Source organism: Meleagris gallopavo, chromosome 4 (genome assembly GCF_000146605.3).
Source record: "Meleagris gallopavo isolate NT-WF06-2002-E0010 breed Aviagen turkey brand Nicholas breeding stock chromosome 4, Turkey_5.1, whole genome shotgun sequence".
Classification (NCBI taxonomy): domain Eukaryota; kingdom Metazoa; phylum Chordata; class Aves; order Galliformes; family Phasianidae; genus Meleagris; species Meleagris gallopavo.
In genome coordinates this window covers 41,036,376-41,055,109 of record NC_015014.2, presented here as the reverse complement: position 1 = coordinate 41,055,109, position 18,734 = coordinate 41,036,376, and the positions used below count along the sequence as shown (strand labels likewise).

At 37.9% G+C, this 18,734-nt stretch overlaps 1 protein-coding gene across 3 annotated transcripts in view; it reads left to right on the top strand.

Annotated features, from left to right (window-relative positions):
• Window positions 1-6,508, top strand: part of FAT1 (FAT atypical cadherin 1) — a 95,497-nt gene extending 88,989 nt beyond the window's left edge. The window contains exons 26-28 of one of the 3 annotated variants that reach the window (XM_010710067.2): window positions 1,327-1,386; window positions 3,828-3,863; window positions 4,796-6,508. In XM_010710067.2, coding sequence (XP_010708369.1) covers window positions 1,327-1,386; window positions 3,828-3,863; window positions 4,796-5,421 — 722 coding nt within the window. In that variant the 3' untranslated portion in view covers window positions 5,422-6,508. The remainder of the gene's footprint in view (window positions 1-1,326; window positions 1,387-3,827; window positions 3,864-4,795) is intronic. The other 2 variants (XM_010710068.2, XM_003205777.3) reach the window with 2 other exon arrangements.
• The last annotated feature ends 12,226 nt before the right edge of the window (window positions 6,509-18,734 follow it).

Below are 18,734 nucleotides of genomic sequence, written 5' to 3'. Positions count from 1 at the left end.
CCATGATTATAATGAATTAATTAAAAAATTAATGCTCTGAAAAAAGCCAATATGAAAATGAAAATACAAATCTTTTAATCACAATCCTAGTCCCACAAAGCATAATCAGTGTACTTATTTGAGCATTTTATTACTATTATTGATTGGAAGTATTACTTTTCTGTTACAACAGATACTTTTACTGTTTGATCGGAATGCATCTATATATTCAGAAATATTTTAGACTGATTGGATGAAGACATGATTGTCTAATAATTTAATTTGCTAAGTTCAGGTGTTCTGACTCTATTCCAATTCCTGCTTTTGTCTCTATATGGTAACAAGAATTTAAAATTTCTTTAGCTTAGGAGTAAAGAACATTCCACTTCTTAACAAGTTAGAGTGGTTTGTTCTTTAATAGAAATCTGTTAATGATTGGTGAAAGTAAAATGGTATGCTTATAGTACTCATCATTTATTAGTAAACTTTATATCAACTTTCAACTTTTTCCTGTGGTATTAAGTCTTGTGCAGTACATGTTCTCCCCCCCCCCTTCATCCCATATATTTCATACATGCCTACAGGTATTTCTTTTCATGTATTGATTACTCAGTAATACATCATTCAAAGAGAAATAACTGTAGCATCATAGAGATTGTTCCTTCCTCCTTTTTTGGTAGATTTTGAATTTATTAGTTTGAAATCTTATCCCTGAGCCTTGCAAACAAATTACATGTGCTTACCTCATCCTACTCTATAAATCTTTCTCCCTTCCAAAAGTGTGTTTGGGAGAGGAAGCTATAGCAGATTAATTAATCAATTCTGATTGTTACTTAAAAACTGCATCAGCAACATCAACCTGATTTTGTCATTCCTACTATCCTTTCATCGCAGTGAAAGATTCTACCTCTCTGTTGAGGGGGAAGAAAACAGCAGTAGAAAGCCTATTCCTTAATTACTCCTTAATTCACCCCACATCAGCATTTGTGGGGTGCTTGGGCTTATTGCAATCCAGATGAAGTATGGTACAAACACTATATTGAATAAATATTAAAGCAATAATAAAAAAAAAAAAAATTACTGTGCTTGTGCAGAATTTCAAAAATAGTTATAACAAGTACCTTGTTATGTTCATAAAGAACAAAAGTCAGGTTCAGAGATGTGTTTTGTGTGTTACATGCAATTGCTTTCTAGATAGTGTGCATATATATATATTACACCAATAATCTTCATTTTTAAAATAGTAATGGACTACAATTTTACAGTATTTTTGTATACCTGTATGCTGTTTAAAATGATGCTAACTATAGGTTTGTTTTAATTTGCTCCTTTTATACCTTTTACAAGCTTCCGTAGTGACTGTAATACACCTTGTCAATGCTGTTGTTGACTCGGTGGAAAAAGAAGGTATATACATGTTTTCATATTTATTTACTGCTTTGGCAGAATAATGCACGTTTTTCTTCTAGTAATGTAGCAGATGAGAGTTATAAACTATTATTTACTTATACTTTCTCATAAGCATTAGTAAAGAGTATATTTATACGATATGTGTATTCATATTTTCATGTGTATGCTGTATCTACCCTGCAGGCATGTTTCAGTGTGGTTTCTTGGGGGGGAAAAAATGGACTGGCATAAAAAGATATTGGTGCTTACTGTTGTCTGACAGCATTCACAATAAAGCTTCTGGCAGGCAGAGACAGCATCAGAGATAATTATGTACACCAAAATAGATGAAAAATCAGCAGCCCATAGTTCCATTTCTTTCCCCTACCCTGTTGGCTCTGGCAGAGCAGAACATGAGTAGCCCAATATACTCCTCCCTGGTCATCTTAGATGAGTTTGTCTATAGCAGAAAATACTGACTTATAGTATGCAATTGAGGTGTACAGGCATGCATATCCCTACCAGCTTAAGTAGTTGCTTAATTCCTGTTCTTACTGAGTATCTAAAAGGCATGTTTGTATGTGTACACACACTTGTTTGCACATATCCATTTGTACTTAGAAGGAGGCACAATAGCTATTCAGTGTATTTTCTTTCTAACATTTAAGAAACTGTACAAAATAGTTGTAGTAATAGAAGTGCTGCTGAGCCTATACAAACACTAACTACACAATAGACTTGAATAGAACTGGACTTTTCAATTGCTTGCTCCTTTAGATCTCCACTGCAAGTCTGTGGAGGCTACTTCTGAAGTGATACCTACAGCATATTTTTCTTATTTCTTAATAAAAACAAAATAGAATAGGAAACCATAGAAGTCCTGCTGAAAACAAAGCCATTTTAAGATCATAAAAATACCTACAGTACCTGAAGATTCTGTTTGACTTCTTATTTGAAGTACACGTTCTTTAGTGTATGCAGAGACATGAAAAAGTAGGCAAATGCAAAGACTTCTAATCACAGAAGAGTATATCATTAATGTTTACAAATAGATCATAGTCCCCAGTGCTAAACATTTTTTGAATGCACAGTAACTTAAGAAAAACTAAGAGTCTAACTTAGGAAGACTAAGATTCCAAGATTAGAGGCAGCAAAAGCGAGTTCTTAAGACAGTTGGAAATATTCATTATTTTAGTATCACTGTAAGAAAAACAGTTATTTTATGCATTGCAAACCATCCAGAAAGGACAGATTAAAGATGTCCTGCTCACCTGCTTCTTAATACTTGGAAGTTTCTAATCTAAATAAGCATTCATTCTTTGAAAGCACAGTGGGTAAAGAGTTCTGCTTTGGAGCATCTCAGAATGGTGCCAGTTTGAGCAGCAGAGATCTTTGCTCTAACCTTCAGCAAAGATCAGGCTCTGGGACAATGGTCTGGTCTTTAATTCTCAAAAAGTATCCTAGAAGCATCAACTGCACAATCTTCTGCTAGGATAGTTATAGACTTGTATTCCCTGCACTGCTCCTCAGAGAAGACTGTAGCTCTGTGCAAACAACAATGTTGAGTGCAAGAGGAAATAGAGCTCCAGCGTAACAAAGTGTCACCTAGGAAGATAGGTACATCAAGTTCTAGTTTGCTGTTGTATTTAAGTGGTCTTTAACTCAGAATAGCCAGTCATCTGCCTATTGAGTTCAGATTTGCACCCAGTTTCCCTACAAAACCACAGAAGCTGTTTTTTAAGTAGTCTCATGGTCAGAACATTCTCCTGGTGAGGAGACCAGAGATATTTGAAGGGTCTCAGACCTTAGACTTTTCTGAGATCCAAGTTTCAATTCTGAGGAGATGATTCTGGGATCAGAACAAGCAGGCATCCCTCCTTCCAGACCTGTATAAGGAATTCCTGAGAAAGAAGGGTTTGAAGTTTGTCAGCACAGGTGCAGTTCTGTGCTAAGCAGAAGTTGTTGGGATTGCTGTATAGCAACAGGTAGGTCTCCCACGCACAGGCTGTGGAAGCTAGATTCTAAAGTGAAAGTTCCATCTTCATGTGAGACACTAGAAAGTACAAGTCCTGATAGATGTATCCCTGTATCAAAAGCCAAGAGAGTGTGGAGCAAGAAAAGAATCAGTCTTGTTACCCCATAAGGAAAGTTCTAGATATGATGAAATGAGAATTTCAACAGGCTGTGAACTCCAGATTACACCATAACAAGACAGTGTCCCAGGTGGGCTTTACATTGATTCAGCAGCAATTCTACAGCTCAAGTCTAATAAAGGAGGACCCGAGGGAAAAAAGCCAACTTTAGTACTGCTCAATAGCCATATTTACCTAGAGTATACTAAAAACAGATAAAGGTAGCATCTTAGGGACAGTCATTATATTTGTCTTCGTATTGGTTCTAGTATTTGATTCCTAACAACAGGTATTTTCTCCTTTTTCTTCTCATTCTGCCAACTAAAGAATCTTTTGCTGTTCCTGACCTCAGCAATTCAAGAGGTGACTTCTGCATGCAGTTCATTGATATGCACCAAAATATTTTTGTTAACACTTGGTTTTAACACAGACTTACTATCAATTGCTTGCTGTGCATTTGTCTGCAGTGATTACTCTTTTTACTAGATTTGCACCTTACTCCAGTTCTGTATTAATTTTCCTTTTTGGCATTCAGGTTAAAAATATATACACACATAGGCACTTTTTAAATGAGGTTAGGCTTACACCTGGTTTTCAGCAGAGCAGTAAAACCTTATTCAAGGGAAGGCTGCCATGAGTGATCAAGCCTGATTTTGTTCTTTTATTCAAGTGTGGAACGTCTTTACATGTAGAGAAAGAAAAAAGGAATTTTATCAGAGGTGTGGAAACATGGAGAGGTGCTATTGTTTGAGTTACTATAAAGCCTAACACTAAAATTCAGCCAAGTGGTAAAGTCACTTTAAGTAGCCTGGATACTTTACCAGTTAGAAATTCCTTTTTTTACATAGGAAAAGCAACATTTATTTATGCTAAACACATTGATAAGAAAACTGGACATCAGTTAGCAAGCTAATTCTAATTACTCAAACAACAACTGATTAAGAATTTAGCTGCACCAGGGAAACCATTGATTATTTGCTGTCCAGTGAACAATTCTATACCATTATGTATTGTAAGAGCACATTCCATAGGTGACATACAGCTCTTCTCATTTTAGGTGACGTGTCTGAGAAAGTTTAAAAGTTTAAATGTGAATGATGCAATATCTAATGCATGGCATAATGTAAAGTTTTGTTGAATGTCTTCTGTGGAGCCAAGCACACTGTTTTCCAATTAACAAGTAACGTCCTAATCACAGTGACTGCATTGTCTTAATACATGCGTTGAATTATCAATTCAGACTGACTTGAAGATGAGATACTAACACTTTTTTTTTTTTAATGTTCACTTTTTAGGTTATCACTGGGATACATCAGACTGGATGCCAAGTGTTCAGCTGCCAGGTATCCAGGAGTATCCAAACTATGAAGTGGTAGAGGAGTCAGCTCCCCTCTATACAGATCCAAATGCCATCGATACAGACTATTACCCTGGCGGTTATGACATAGAAAGTGATTTTCCACCTCCACCTGATGACTTCCCTGCACCTGATGAGCTTCCACCATTACCACCAGAATACAGTGACCAGTTTGAGTCAATACAGCCTCCCAGAGACATGCCAGCCGTAGGTAGCTTGGGTTCTTCTACAAGAAGCAGGCAGAGGTTTAACCTTAATCAGTATCTTCCCCATCACTATCCTGCAGACATGTCTGAACCTCAGACTACAAGCAGTGGTGCCAATGGCAATTACAGAGAACCTTATGCTCCTTACACATTAGGGTACAATAGAGACTTTGAAGCTCCCACTGTAGACAACATGTCCATGTCTGTGTATGCTTCCACGGCTTCGTGCTCTGATGTGTCAGCATGCTGTGAAATGGAGTCTGAAGTCATGATGAGTGACTATGAGAGTGGAGATGATAGTCATTTTGAAAATGTGAAAATTCCTCCACTTGATTCCCAGCAACATACAGAAGTCTGACACTCACACTCAACAAAGTGCCTGGACTCTTAACAGACTTAATCAATTCTAGAACAATTTTCAAGAGCTTTTTGTTTTTCTTTCCCCTCCCCCTCTTTCCCCAGCTTCAGTGAATGCTTCTGTTTCAGTGAGCTAAACTGGCATGGTGGCATTGGATCATGCAGTTCATTTCACTAAACCAGCTTATTTCCATTTCCTGACCTACTATAATTGGACAGTTCCAAGAATTACACTGACTGTGCCATTTTTGAACGTGTTTTTTGTACTTGCATTGTCTATGTTAAAAATCACATACCACTTCTCCATATTAGCATGATGCATATATTTATATAGATCTAATGAAAATTAATTTCCTCCTACTTTTTGTAAATTTTATGTACAGTTTTGATTTTAATAGTTTTAACTAGATTTTGTAGATATTTTGTGAATTTGTTTTCCACTGAAAATAGTGGTGTTTGTGTGCCATTAAAACTAGCACCCTGAGTTATTATAATCAGGGCATCACTGTATGTATTCCCCCCAAAACCAAGGTTTGACATTTCATTATGAGGATTTCAACATATTCACACAATTCCAATTGTACATAGGTTAGGTCTGATATTTTTCTGGGTCAGCTACATGGAAATGTCTTAAGTGGGTTGCTGTATTTTAGAACTGTAAACGTTTTTTCCCTTCTTGGAAAGCGTGTTGAAGACCCTCTACATACCAGTTTAAAACCAAAACCACCATGACACGGTTTTTATAGTGTCTGTATATTTGTGATCCAATGGTCTTGTAAAGGTTTTTACTGAAAATTACCATTAGCCAGTCTTTCTTACTGACAATAAATTATTAATAAAATACTTTAGCCTTGCTCTGTGTATCTCTGCTATATAACATACAATTGACAAAGCAATCAGTGCAGCGTTTTTAAGTCTATGTTTTGTACTGTGTTAAATTACTTGCGCAAAGCAACACATTTTTCTCTCCTCAGAAATCAAAATGCAGTTGTTGGAGATGCTCACTAGATGGCAGTATGTGTCCACTTAATGGTGTTTTAAAAGTAATTGGGCCAGTATGAATAAAGATTGATGGGTATCAAACTTCAGTAGCCTTCTCACAGTTTGCATTTTTCTTTAAACATATATCATCAGCTATTATTTAGCTTACTGAGTAGTTTTTCTGAATTTACTTAGGTAGGTAGGATTTTCATTTCTATTTATTCCTTGACTATGCCCTTCCATGTTGAAATTTCTGTACTAATTTCTGAGTTTGTGGGTTTTTAAGCAATATTTTAATTGCAGGCTCCTGTATTAAATTTACACGGGATGCAAGTCAGGACAGCATAACATTTATCTGTAGATTGCCTAGCTATTTTTCTGACCAGAAAAGAACAAAGGCCCTAACGCAGTTCTCCAGCTTAAATTTGCTCTGACCATGAGTGAAAGGAGTAAGATAACTCTTTTACTTCCTGCATGAGGAACACTAAAACTCATAGCAAGATACCCTAGTACATCAGTGTGTTCTTTATTACAGCTAGAAATCTTTTCACCTGCATTTTTTCCTACTGTCTCAGAAAATTCTTCAGCTTGGAAAGGTACAACTGCAAATTCTGTCAGGTATACAGCAGCTAAGCCTAGGCCTTTTACCACTTGGGAGACCAGGATATGGGATTTGTCTTTGTATGTTTGATTATTTTTGTACAAAACAGAACAGGTTGCAGCCTGGCAGACTGTATTGTGGAAACATAGAGATTTCATGACAGTCACGAGCTCAGCACGACACACCATGTCCTCAGTGTTAATTTGCTAATATGCAGGTAAGAATCTCTTGATGCATGTAAAAAAGCTAAAATGAGTGGGCTTAAAACTACGTTCAGGCTTTATGCTGCAGCATTCATCCCCAGTAGCAGAGTTTTCTGTACATCAGACTCATTGTTAAAGCTTTTTTTTTTTTAACCTTCAGTGGTCTTAAAAGAATCTTACACAACTGAGTAAAGGGTATAATACTCTCCATATTAATTTTGATCACTGCTTAAACTTTGTAGTTCAAGAAGAAATGGATGATAAGTTATGTGGCAGTTCTGTTCAAGATTACTTATTATCTGGCCCTTGGTAGAAATGGAACCTCTGGAGTCAGTAAGATGAAAACAGTACACAGACTTGCATTCTTTCTTATGACTCGAATAAAGATGAAAACCTTACATAACTTTTCTTAAGCTAATGGTTTAGAGCATAAATATTGGAAAAGAGTTTTTAGAAATTAAGAGGTACAAAGGACAGGAACCAACACTTTCTTAACCATAGTTTATCAGTATTGAGGGAACTGTCTCATTACACTGCAAACAGCTCCAAACTTTCTTGCCAAAAATAAACCAAAACAGAAAAACCTTGCATAGAAAAGTGTCATAATACTCTTTTTTCCTCTCTGCAAGGCCAGTGCTGTTAAGCAGCACACAGTTTTGTACCTCACAGTGAAAAAAAAAAAAATAGCATCATATATCAGTCACAGAAGCAACAGGCAGTTTCAACTCCACAACAGCTTAGCAGCTGGTGTTTAAATTAAGACCACATTAAACAAATGCTCACTTTATAGACGTGCCAGGAGCTATTATCAGCCAACTCAAGTCCAGTAAGCACAACTAAACCTGATTTCCCAAATAATACTACACCACCACACAAGAAATTTTACTTAAGTCTAGGAGTCCAAGCTACAATAAAACAATCTCCACCAGTTAGCATCCATGGGATGACAGAATACAGCTGTATGTATAATGGGTTCATCAATTCCTCTTCTTCCCTGTACCCAGTGTGCATTTACTGCCACTGGTTTCTTTCTTTAAATAGCTGCTATTTAATGCTTCAAGTTCACTCTAGCTCTGTTCTCCCAAGAAGGGAATCTGTTGCCAGATGCAGTCTGTTTTCTTGCCATGAGCTGATTACAGGGAAGGGGGGAAAAAAAAAGAAAAAAGAAAAAAATCAGTGGCATAGCACACTTTGAAGCAATGGAGTAAGTTGCAACTTCAAAGGTTTTATGATTGTGTGTGGGAAATCTACATCTCTGCAAAATAAGCTCTTATGCAATATATTAATATTTGTGCAAGTGCCAAATACAGATCAGCTGTCATTTAATAAATTAGAACTCCAGAATGATTTTTACTACAGGATCTTTGTATTCCCTACGTGTCAAATGGTACAAGGAACATCTGTAATACTCATAGAAGATGAGTCCAGGATATATAAGCACAGTCTTGAACATACTTGCAGTACCTGAGTACTCACAAAAAGAATCTATTCTCTAGAAACAGAAATTGCCTCTTCCAGACTGTTCACCATTACACTATACAAAGTTCACACTTTCTCTTGAGAAACTACTAGACAAAGTTTCTGTTAGTTTACAAGTTCACAGACAAACCAATGAAATACAGACTAGATAAATGCAAAGGTTGGACTAGATGATCTCTAGAGGTTGTTTCCAACCTCAAATGTTTTGTGATTCTGCAGGAACCCAAGACTTCTATCTTATAACAACTTAAGACAAGCTCACTTCAGGTTTTTTGTTTGTTTGTTTTTTGTTTTTGTTTGTTTGTTTGGGCAGGAAAATATAAATAAAATCATCTTGCAACTTTTAAGGAGTTGGCATGTCCATAGTAAAAAGTCTTAAAAGAATATCCTGCATTCTCTTTTCCATGTTGAAAAACACCAGCTCTCTCAGCATCTCCTCACACAAAAGTTTCCAGACCCTTGATGATCTTACTGACTCTATGCTGGACTCTCCAGTTAAGTCTTTCTTGTACAGGGGAATAAGAAACTACTACCATATTCTCCTACTTATTTTATTAAAAACACATATAAGCTTATAGAATTTAAGGTTTCATTGACAAGATTTGGGTATAAGTTAGTACTGTTCTGTCCAATTTGTATTTTATTTGGACTGTAGAAAGCATTATATTTTTGCCTTGGAGCAGAGAACGAACATAAATTCTACCTGTTAACAGTATGAGGTAAAAAATAAAACCAGAAACAAATGAAACAGACAATCCTGTAAGACTTCTATCAGGGAGGATAAGATTCAAGTCCCTCTTCCAAGGATATTCCACACTAAAATGGAATTTAGTATTTCATACTAAAATGGAATTGACTGTCCTCCAGCCTCTGCTCTGCAGCAAGTGCTGTCCCACATTGCCCCACAGAAAATTCCTGCACTGTAGGAAGAGATACAAATCTAATCAACTTAAGCCAAAAACAATGTTAAATCATTTCCTAGCTGAAATAGTCTAGATCTCCACACAGAATCTTTGTGCTTCTCAGCCAAGCTCTGCACTTCACACACAAGGGGCAAACAGTCGAGAATTACGTTCCTCCATTACTTTCCATCTGTTGCCAACTTTTAGGATTTCTAGCTACTACAAGCCCTCATAAAAAAACATGAAGATCCATTCATCCAAACACACTGAAATAGCCATCATTTTTGACAGTGTTGCTCTTTTCACAGCCAGGATCACAGATTCACAGAATTGTAAGCGTTGGAAAGGACCTCTAGAGATCACTGAGTCCAAACTCCAGGGTTCCCATTTGCTATATCTAATCCAGACTGATCTGAAAGTATTATAATCACCACAAATTTAATAAACCTCTGCACAGAAAAAAAAAAACAATTTGGCTTTTGTAGCAATCATATAGGAATTAAGACTGTCAGTAAGAACATGGGTTATGAACATTATAGCAAGAGGCTTTGCTTAATGAGTTACCACCAAAGCTGAACCATATTTCATGAAAGGCCTTTATTTTTTCTGCAAATCACTTCTCCGTTTCTTCATATTTTCTTGTATGTTTGGAGAAAAAGCTTTCACAGTAAGAAAGAGCACCGACAGGCCCAATTAATGATGGTATGATTCATTCTCATAATCCCCAGAGCATCAATTTGAAATCCCTCTCAGAGTTTGCATTTAACTTTAAAGAAACATAGAAGGAAAGACCGCATTGCATCAGAAAGCTTTGGCTTTCTAAATTCATATTTTTCTGGATAACTTTAAGCACAGAGTCACTTCCAACATAAGACTTCAAATGTGTCTAATTCAAACCATGAACATCATCTGATGGCCATAAAGATAACAGGACCTTCTGCTTTGAGTTTCACTAAGGGAAAAAGACTTCAGATCTCTAAGAAAATGGCTGAAATCATAATTAGTGATATGAGTGCAGCGAGGCTTTATGTATTAAGATTTCTTTGTTTTAAAACCAAACCCTACTCTATCCCTTTGAAATTTCATAGGTCTCACCTGCAAAAACTCAGTGTAACGGTTCAGAAACACAAGGGTGGAAGGAATGTTTATTTTGCCTGAGTCTTCAAGTGTTTAAGTCACATCCTTCACTGGTCATCCACCCTGAGAGATCCTGCAGAAGAAGGCAGAAAGCCTGGGGCAACAAGGAAAGTGAAAGTTGAATGATCCGTTTTGTATCCAAAATAACAGCAGAAGCAAGAAAATAATAGCAGGAGCAAAATTCAAAACAAACAAACAAATTAAAAAAAAAAAAATACAGAGCCAGTCATGCACAAAAGGAAAATGTGAGAAGTTTTGAGAGTCAAAGGAAGACAGTTACAGAAAGAAAAGTACAGCTGAGTTCCCATTTAAGTCCAAGGAAGTATATTCTAACAATAATTTCAAAATCTCTTAGTAGGCCTCACCTTTGTTTTGACATTTAAATGTGTATCCCCAAGGTTTCTTTTGAATCAGTTGGGTAATTCTTGCTCAGCAAGCAAGCTTTTCCAACAGCTACATTCTGGAGCTGCACTTCTCAAATTGAAGTCCCAACTTACTTGGGCAGTAGTTAATCTTTCTGGGCTGCCCCTGATATCCTTCCCTGTAAGGAAAATAGCTTCCTTTTAACAGAGCTATTAGGATAAATACCTATCACTATACTACTGCTACAATTTTCTGATTGGCCACCCCAAAAAATCCCATTACCAGGATTTAATATTATGAAGCAGTGAGCAGACTCAAATTTAAGTCTCCTCAGTTTCACAAGGACTGCAATTCATTTCCCTCCAATACCTCCGTTCTAGCCAAGGTTCGTAAATCCTGCTCCCATAACTCTGCTAAACTGCCCACAGCCACTTTGCAGAAGTCCCAGTTCCTCCAGCCTGAGCCACATAGCACAGGCACACAGTAGTAAGGACTGAATTTCTGTTCTCAGAAAACAATAGTGTTCACACATACTGTTAAACAAGTGCAGAAAAGATCTTGCATAAGAGGCTGCCATTCAGTTCAGACACTACCAATGCACTCCTCTCGCAGGGAAAAAGTACTAGCTATGCTACACCTTGAATGCCAGGGAATATTTCCCTATTTCTGTAGTAAAGCACATTATCTTAAGCAGCTTTAAGGGTTTATCTTTTTGTTGGCTAAAACTAATCAGCTTTCTTGAGGAAAAATGCAGAAATATCTTCCCCTGTATTCATTTTTAATTGCTGTACCAGAAACTTCTTTAATAAAAATCAGACAATTTAAAGACCCTATATAGAAAAGAGTCATGAGTTTAATTTAAAAAAAAACAAAACAAAACAAAACAACACACACACACACACACACACCAGAAAACACAACTATCCAACTTGGGTAATCTCTCACAACCACCTTACAGAGAGTCTTAAGGACAGCATGCACCACATAATTTCTATCTGTCTGTACAGAGTTGGAGAAAAATGACGCAATATATAAAGAGGCTATTTTGAACACTTCTGCTCATGTCTGGAAACAACTGTACAAGGATGAAGTCAAATAACTTCTATAATAATCTTAATTAGGCTTTGTCATGTAGAATAGCTAGTCAAATCAACAACCTAATTGTCTCAGAGATTAGGCAAATTGAATCCCTTGTCATTAAAAAAGAGAGGACTGTGGAAAGGTGGAGGCAGGGTGAAAAACTTCCCTCCCTCTGAGAGCAAAAAATCAGGTTCATGGCCACCTGAAGAACTGAACATCCTCAAATTTATGGGTCCCGATGAGATGAGTCCCAATGAGATGAGTCCCAGAATCCTGAGAGAATTGGTTGATGTAGTCACCAGGTCACTCTTGTCATAATTTGAAAAGTCACAGCAGTCAGAAGTTCAAGGTGACTGGAAGAAAGGCAGTGTCTCACCCATTTTTGGGAAAGATAGAAAGGATAACCCAGGGAACTGATGACCTGTCAGCTTCACCTCTGTGCCATGAAAGATGATGGAGAAGATCCTCCTGGAAGCTATGCTAAAGCATACAGAAGACAGAGAGGTGATGTGAGACAACTAGCATGGCTTCACCAAGAGAAAATCCTGCCTGAACAGCCTAGTGCCTGTTTTTTGGTAGCCTGTGTCAGTGGACAAGCAAAGAGACGCTGATGTCAAGCCAAGTGCAAGGTCTTGCAACTGGGTTGCAGCAGCCCCCACTAATCATTATAAACTGGGAGTTGAGGATTGAGCATAGACCAGCTAAAAAGGACTTGGAGGTACTGGTGGATGGCAAGCTGGACATGAGCCAGCAATGTGCTCTCACAGTCCTAACAGAAAGCCAATAGATCCTGTGCTGCATCAAAAGAAGAGTGGCCAGCAGGTCTAGCAAAGTGATTCTATTCCTCTTCTCTGTACTTGTGAGTCCTCACCTGGAAACTGTGTCCAGATGTAGAGTCCTCAAAACTGATGAGACACGAATCTGCTGGAAGGCATTCAGAGGAGGGCCACAAAAATGATCCAAAGGGTGGAACATCTCCCCTACATGGACAGGCTGAAAGAGGAGCTGTTCAGCCTCGAGAAGAGAAGGCACCAGGCAGATCTGATAGCAATCTTTCCTTATTTAAAGAGGGTCTATAAGATAGAAAAGGACAGACTCTTGAGCAGTATCTGATGTGACAGGACAAGAGAATATGGTTTCAAATTAAAAGAGGGAACACTTAGAATGGATGTGAGAAAAAAAGAAGTGTTTTTTTTTGTTGATGTCATACACACAGTAGGGTAGTGAAGCGCTGAAACAGGTTTCCCAAAAAAAATGGTGGATGCCCTGTCCTGAAGGCCAGGCTGGATCAGACTCTGAGCAACCTGATCTAGCTGTGGATGTCCCTGTTTATTGCAGGGGAGTTGGACTAGATGACCTTTAATGTTCCTTTTCAACACAAAGGATTCTATAGTATGATCTTTGCTTCTGTCAGCCTGGATCACAAAGATAAACCTGCTCCACTGTTTTAGGAGCAGTAAATCCTTCTGCTTTACTGAATCAAATCAAGACCATTTGTGTATAAAGGCAAAAATGAGATGGTAACAAAGAGATTTCTGCTACTGAGCACCAGGAAACAAGAATACTGAGCTGGTCACACAGTCTGATCTTCTGCTTGTAACAGGACAGCTGAATTGAATCAAGCAGTGCCAGTCTGGGCATTCATAGATTCTCTGTACAACCCTTTCATGCTTTTCTTGCTCCTACAGGTAAGGGACAAAGGAACACTTGCCAACATGGCCATTAACAGAATGCTCATCCAAACTGTTCAGTTGAACCTATTATGAAAGCAAATCTTGCACAGACACTGCAGTGAAAAAACTTAGTCAGCATCAGGGGACAAAAGCTGCACATTTCTGCTTTTATTCAGATAGCTGTAGGACAGCAACAGCAATTCATGATAAGTAAAAAAAAAAAAAATGCTGCTAGTATTAGTACTCAAAGATAACCAGATTTGATTCTGGAATGATGATTCAGATGAGTTGATTCTGGAAAAAAAAATAAATAAATAAAAATGCTACAACAAGACTGTGAAAGAGAAAAATGGAAATAGGAGTCCTTCGTGCAAAGCAGTGTTTTCATCAACGTTTCCCACCTGAAGGACAATAGTTTAAACAGCATGGAATACTGATTAAAGGTGCAAGAGAGCTGTGCTAGTGCCTTTTCCCCATTTCTGTGAATTATTTCAATTCTGTTTCCTCTGATTTGTTAAATGAAATAAACAGTTGTTTTTCTCTTAAGATGAACTAAGGATTTACTTGACCAAAGATGTTTTTTTTTTTCTCCTCTCCTCTAAACATTTATTTTGCAAGATAAAATAACTTCCCCACAGCTGTACTAAATGGAATTTTCTGTTTAGTGTCTCAACCAAGGAGAACTTACCTTTACTGTCCTATTCCTGAAATTGCTTTTTCACTTCATTACTATGTGGTGATACTGTTAACTGTTTCCTACAGTGACAATTCTTCTACATTCTTCTAAGGTAACACAATACTGAAGAAACTGTTTTCTGTGCTAGGAACAGGGCTTTAAAGAAGTCACTGCCACAAGAGAACTCTTGAATGGTTTTAATTTGCTGTTTCAAATCTTAGAAGGGCAGCAAAATGTTAGTTGTAATTTAAAATCTATTAGTACTTCAGGTATTAACCATTATCGTCCTGCCTCTCATTCAGCTAACCTTACTTATGCTTCATCACAAAGAGTAAAAAAAAAAGTGAAGATGATACTGAGATCTACACCCTGAAGTTAGTAGCAGAGAATTCTTAGTGCATATAGACTATAAGTATGCATAAAATGCAACTGAATTACATTCTATTCACTTTCAGGGAATGTTAAAAGTTAATGCTGTAGCCTTCTAATATGATTTTCTATTCACTTGGATTACTATACAGTAAAAATGAGACAAGAAACAGTGGACTATCTTTTCATTAGAATTTACAAAGCTAGACATTTTTTCAATTCAACTAATAACAACTGCCTATTACAATAGATACATTTGGGACTCAACAAGATTTTACTCATCAATGCTTTTCTATTTCAGCTCTATATTTGTGAAAAGGAAAGGGCTGACATATCCAGATAAGTATCCAAGAACAACACAAGGCAATGCAATGCTGTGTTAACACCACAGCTTTGGGAAACACTGGCAACCATAATACCAATAGTCTATAGCTGGAGCTTCCTCCAGAGCATTTCACAAGCCTCTCAATCAGCCCGAGACACAGATATGCTCATAGCATGTGGAGAAATATCTATTACTCTTGGTAGATCAAACACTTCTGCAACATCATCCTTTGTAAGTTAGGCCTCACCACCACTAAACATACCACCTTCAAAGTACACTACTAGGTCACTAAAACAAGAGGAGCAGAACCCTTCCAACATTGTCTGGTGTTCAGTTCCAGACAAGATGCCAGCTATGCGGTTGGCCACCAGCTTACTCACTGCTGGCCAGTTGCTGCCTTCTGAACCACTTCAGAACAATAATGGGTTAACAAAGTTGATTTGGGGACTAGATAACATTCTGTCTCTCTAAAAGCCCAGTTCTTTCCTCTCTTAAAGCATTTTGCTTTACTTCTAGGTTGTTCTGTAGAGCACAGCCCAGCAAGGGAGCTGCCAGGTGCCCGGCACCACAGCAAAAAAGATTTCTCAGGTTTTCCCTTCTTTCTTTCCTTCTACTGTTCACTCTGACTAATGCTGTTATCTTAGCACTGCTGGCAACCTCACATGTAGCAAGCAGAGCCGCCTTCCAGCATTCATACTTCCATTCAGCAGTAGCTGAATTTAATCAGTGCTGCATACACAGAAATTCTGAATGTCAGAAGCCTTTCCTCATATCACAAGGGGCCGCTGTTAACTGCTATGGTGAGACAAGTGGATCTGCAAAGCACTGCATACATTATCAAGCAAAATTAATCAAATCAGAGCAATGAAATGGAATGACAAGAAGTGCAGAAACAGCTCCTGACCTGAAACACATAAGGATTTATTTCAGGTAAAAGATATATTTATGTGGCTTTATTTGCAGGACTTGGCTTGCTGCTACTGCTATCAGGAAACAAGAATCGGCATAACAGTATTACACTGCTTATTAAGAAACCATAGAATTACAAGCAGCACTTGAACTGACCTTTAGATACTACAGATGGCATGCCAGCCTGAATTAGTGAAACTGGATGTTACACTGCAATACTGTCATGGTTGCTCGGCATATAAATTAGCAAGGGAAACTCTTCCCTGAGGAAAACAAACACGTGAAGGCTCAGAACAAAAGTAACGTGCGTGAGAACTGCAACCACAGCCAAAACACTGGCTCTGACATTGAACAGAACTGGACAGATGAAAGACACCCAAGGGACCGCTGTGCTCCAGCTCCTGGGATGACCTCAGTCTCGGGCTGAGCTCATCACCCAGCCCTGCATATATCTGGTGTGACACACTGAGAGCAATACTGCTTTTAAGATTATTTATACTACCAAAGCAGCATGACACTAAAGGAATTGCACTCTGAAGCTCATACTTAAATAGTCCCTGAAGTATCTAAAGAACATTTATTCCTAGGCATAATTAAGATGTAAACACATTTTAAACAGACTGGAATTTCTCCTTCAATTTGCAATCACCAGCAGCAGACTGGTTCCTTGCACTTAAGGCATCAGTTCAAAGATGTTCTCATTACTCTGTTTTTTTTATTATTGATTTAGGAGCTGGCCCAGCTGAGCTCTCAGCGTCTCAGGAGGAAACCAAAGAAGCTGCACCTGGCCTTTTCATCTGCATGAATAACTGCACTTGCTCAGTGTTGTTTGGGTAGGAGAAATAGGTATCATGTAAAAGACACGCTACTTATGAGATCTAGAATTCCAGAACACTACTCAGTTTGGACTCCAGTGCAAGTTGTTGCTCACATGTTGCTCACCAACAAAACGCTTGTCCAGCTGCAGAGAGGAGACCCTCCACCCATTTTAGAGAGACAAGAGAATCAGATACCTCAGTACACACAGAAGAGCAACAACCTTGCTTCTCCAGGGCAACAAAAGCTTAAATAAGAAAGCAAATTATTAAAGGCTTATCATACAATTGCCACAGGCATTCCCTGACTGCAGTGCAAACCAACTGAAGTCAGATGTTAGAAGGAAAAGCACGCAGTCCAGATTCTGCTTCATTAAATGTTATCAAAGTACATTATGGCTCATCTTGGCAATAAGACCAGTACTGATATCCATTCCTTAACCATGCTTATGCATACCAGCTTTTCCACCTCCTCAATAGCAAGCAAAATTAGAAAATAGATTTACCTTTTGATGAGTCCATCCTCACACCCCACCTAGTAGCTGCTGGCTCACTTCATCAGATTCCAGCACAGCATGGCTCTTCAGGGGATTCCCATCTTGCACACAACCCCAGCAATACGATAAAACCTTTTAGTAGCCCATCTCTGTAGCAGGACTTATCCAGAAGACCTTCTTCTCTGCTCTGCCTGCTCACAAGTGAAAAGTCACCCCCTCTCCACACCTGTGTCCAACAGCAGTAATGCTACCCTTCAGGTACAGCCCAGAGCACTGAGGACACCAACTCTTATTAACTCCTACAATACCAAATGGCAGCATTCTGCAGAGATTTCTGGGAGAAGTAAATTTCCACCAGGGATCTGAAGAAAGTACATATGACAACATGGAAGAGTGGAAGAAAAAAAACACCAAACTCCTCCCCTAACCCTAGACTTAAGGGATTTGTGTGTTCAGTTAAAAGGTTAAAAAAAAAAAAAAAAGGTTTAAAAAGGAAATAACAATCCTTTTATCATTAAGAGCATGCTGAAACAGCTCAGAAACAACTGTAAGCCAGAAGAACAGTCCTGTTTTACTAGTCATCTGACCAAATAAAAGTTTACATCAGAATGGGACAGATTACTCTCTCTTTTCCAAACATATATGCTGCAATCTGCCTAAAGACCTCTATGTTTCCTTTAAACATGATCCCACAGTTTGAATTCCCATTCTGGCTAATGTCTGTATCCTACACATTCCTCTTGCCCTTGTGTATTTGTAGTCTTCACAGAATTATAAGCAATATTCCATTATCCTTGAAGAGTTACTATTTTTCCCCCAGCAAATCCTCTTGTTAAGCACATCTTGCTTGTTAAAGAAATTCTCTTCCTATATTTATGTCGTAAGAATTTAGGTCAACAATAACAATGTTTTACAGTCTACACATTTTTTTGCTTGTTTAGAGTTTCATTTCTTAAATTGCTCACCTTTCTCATTGACTCACCACCACCATATATACTGACTTTTAGCATCAGGCTGAAAGTTCAAGATTTTCCAGTTCTCTGTCAGCTAACAAATCTCAGAAATCCTAACATCAACTCTCCCATGACTGAGTCAACTTTTAAAACACACAGTTCATTGGTTTTAACAATGTATTTTTTCTCTCACACCAAACACATTGCACCATTCCACATGACAACAAGTGCAGAGCAGTCTTCCTGAAATAGCAATCTTGTAGCTGTAAACAAGGCAGAATTTGTATTAGGTTCTCTGGAGTTACTGCTTCATTTATAAAATATAAAATATTACATAAAATATTTCTGTTG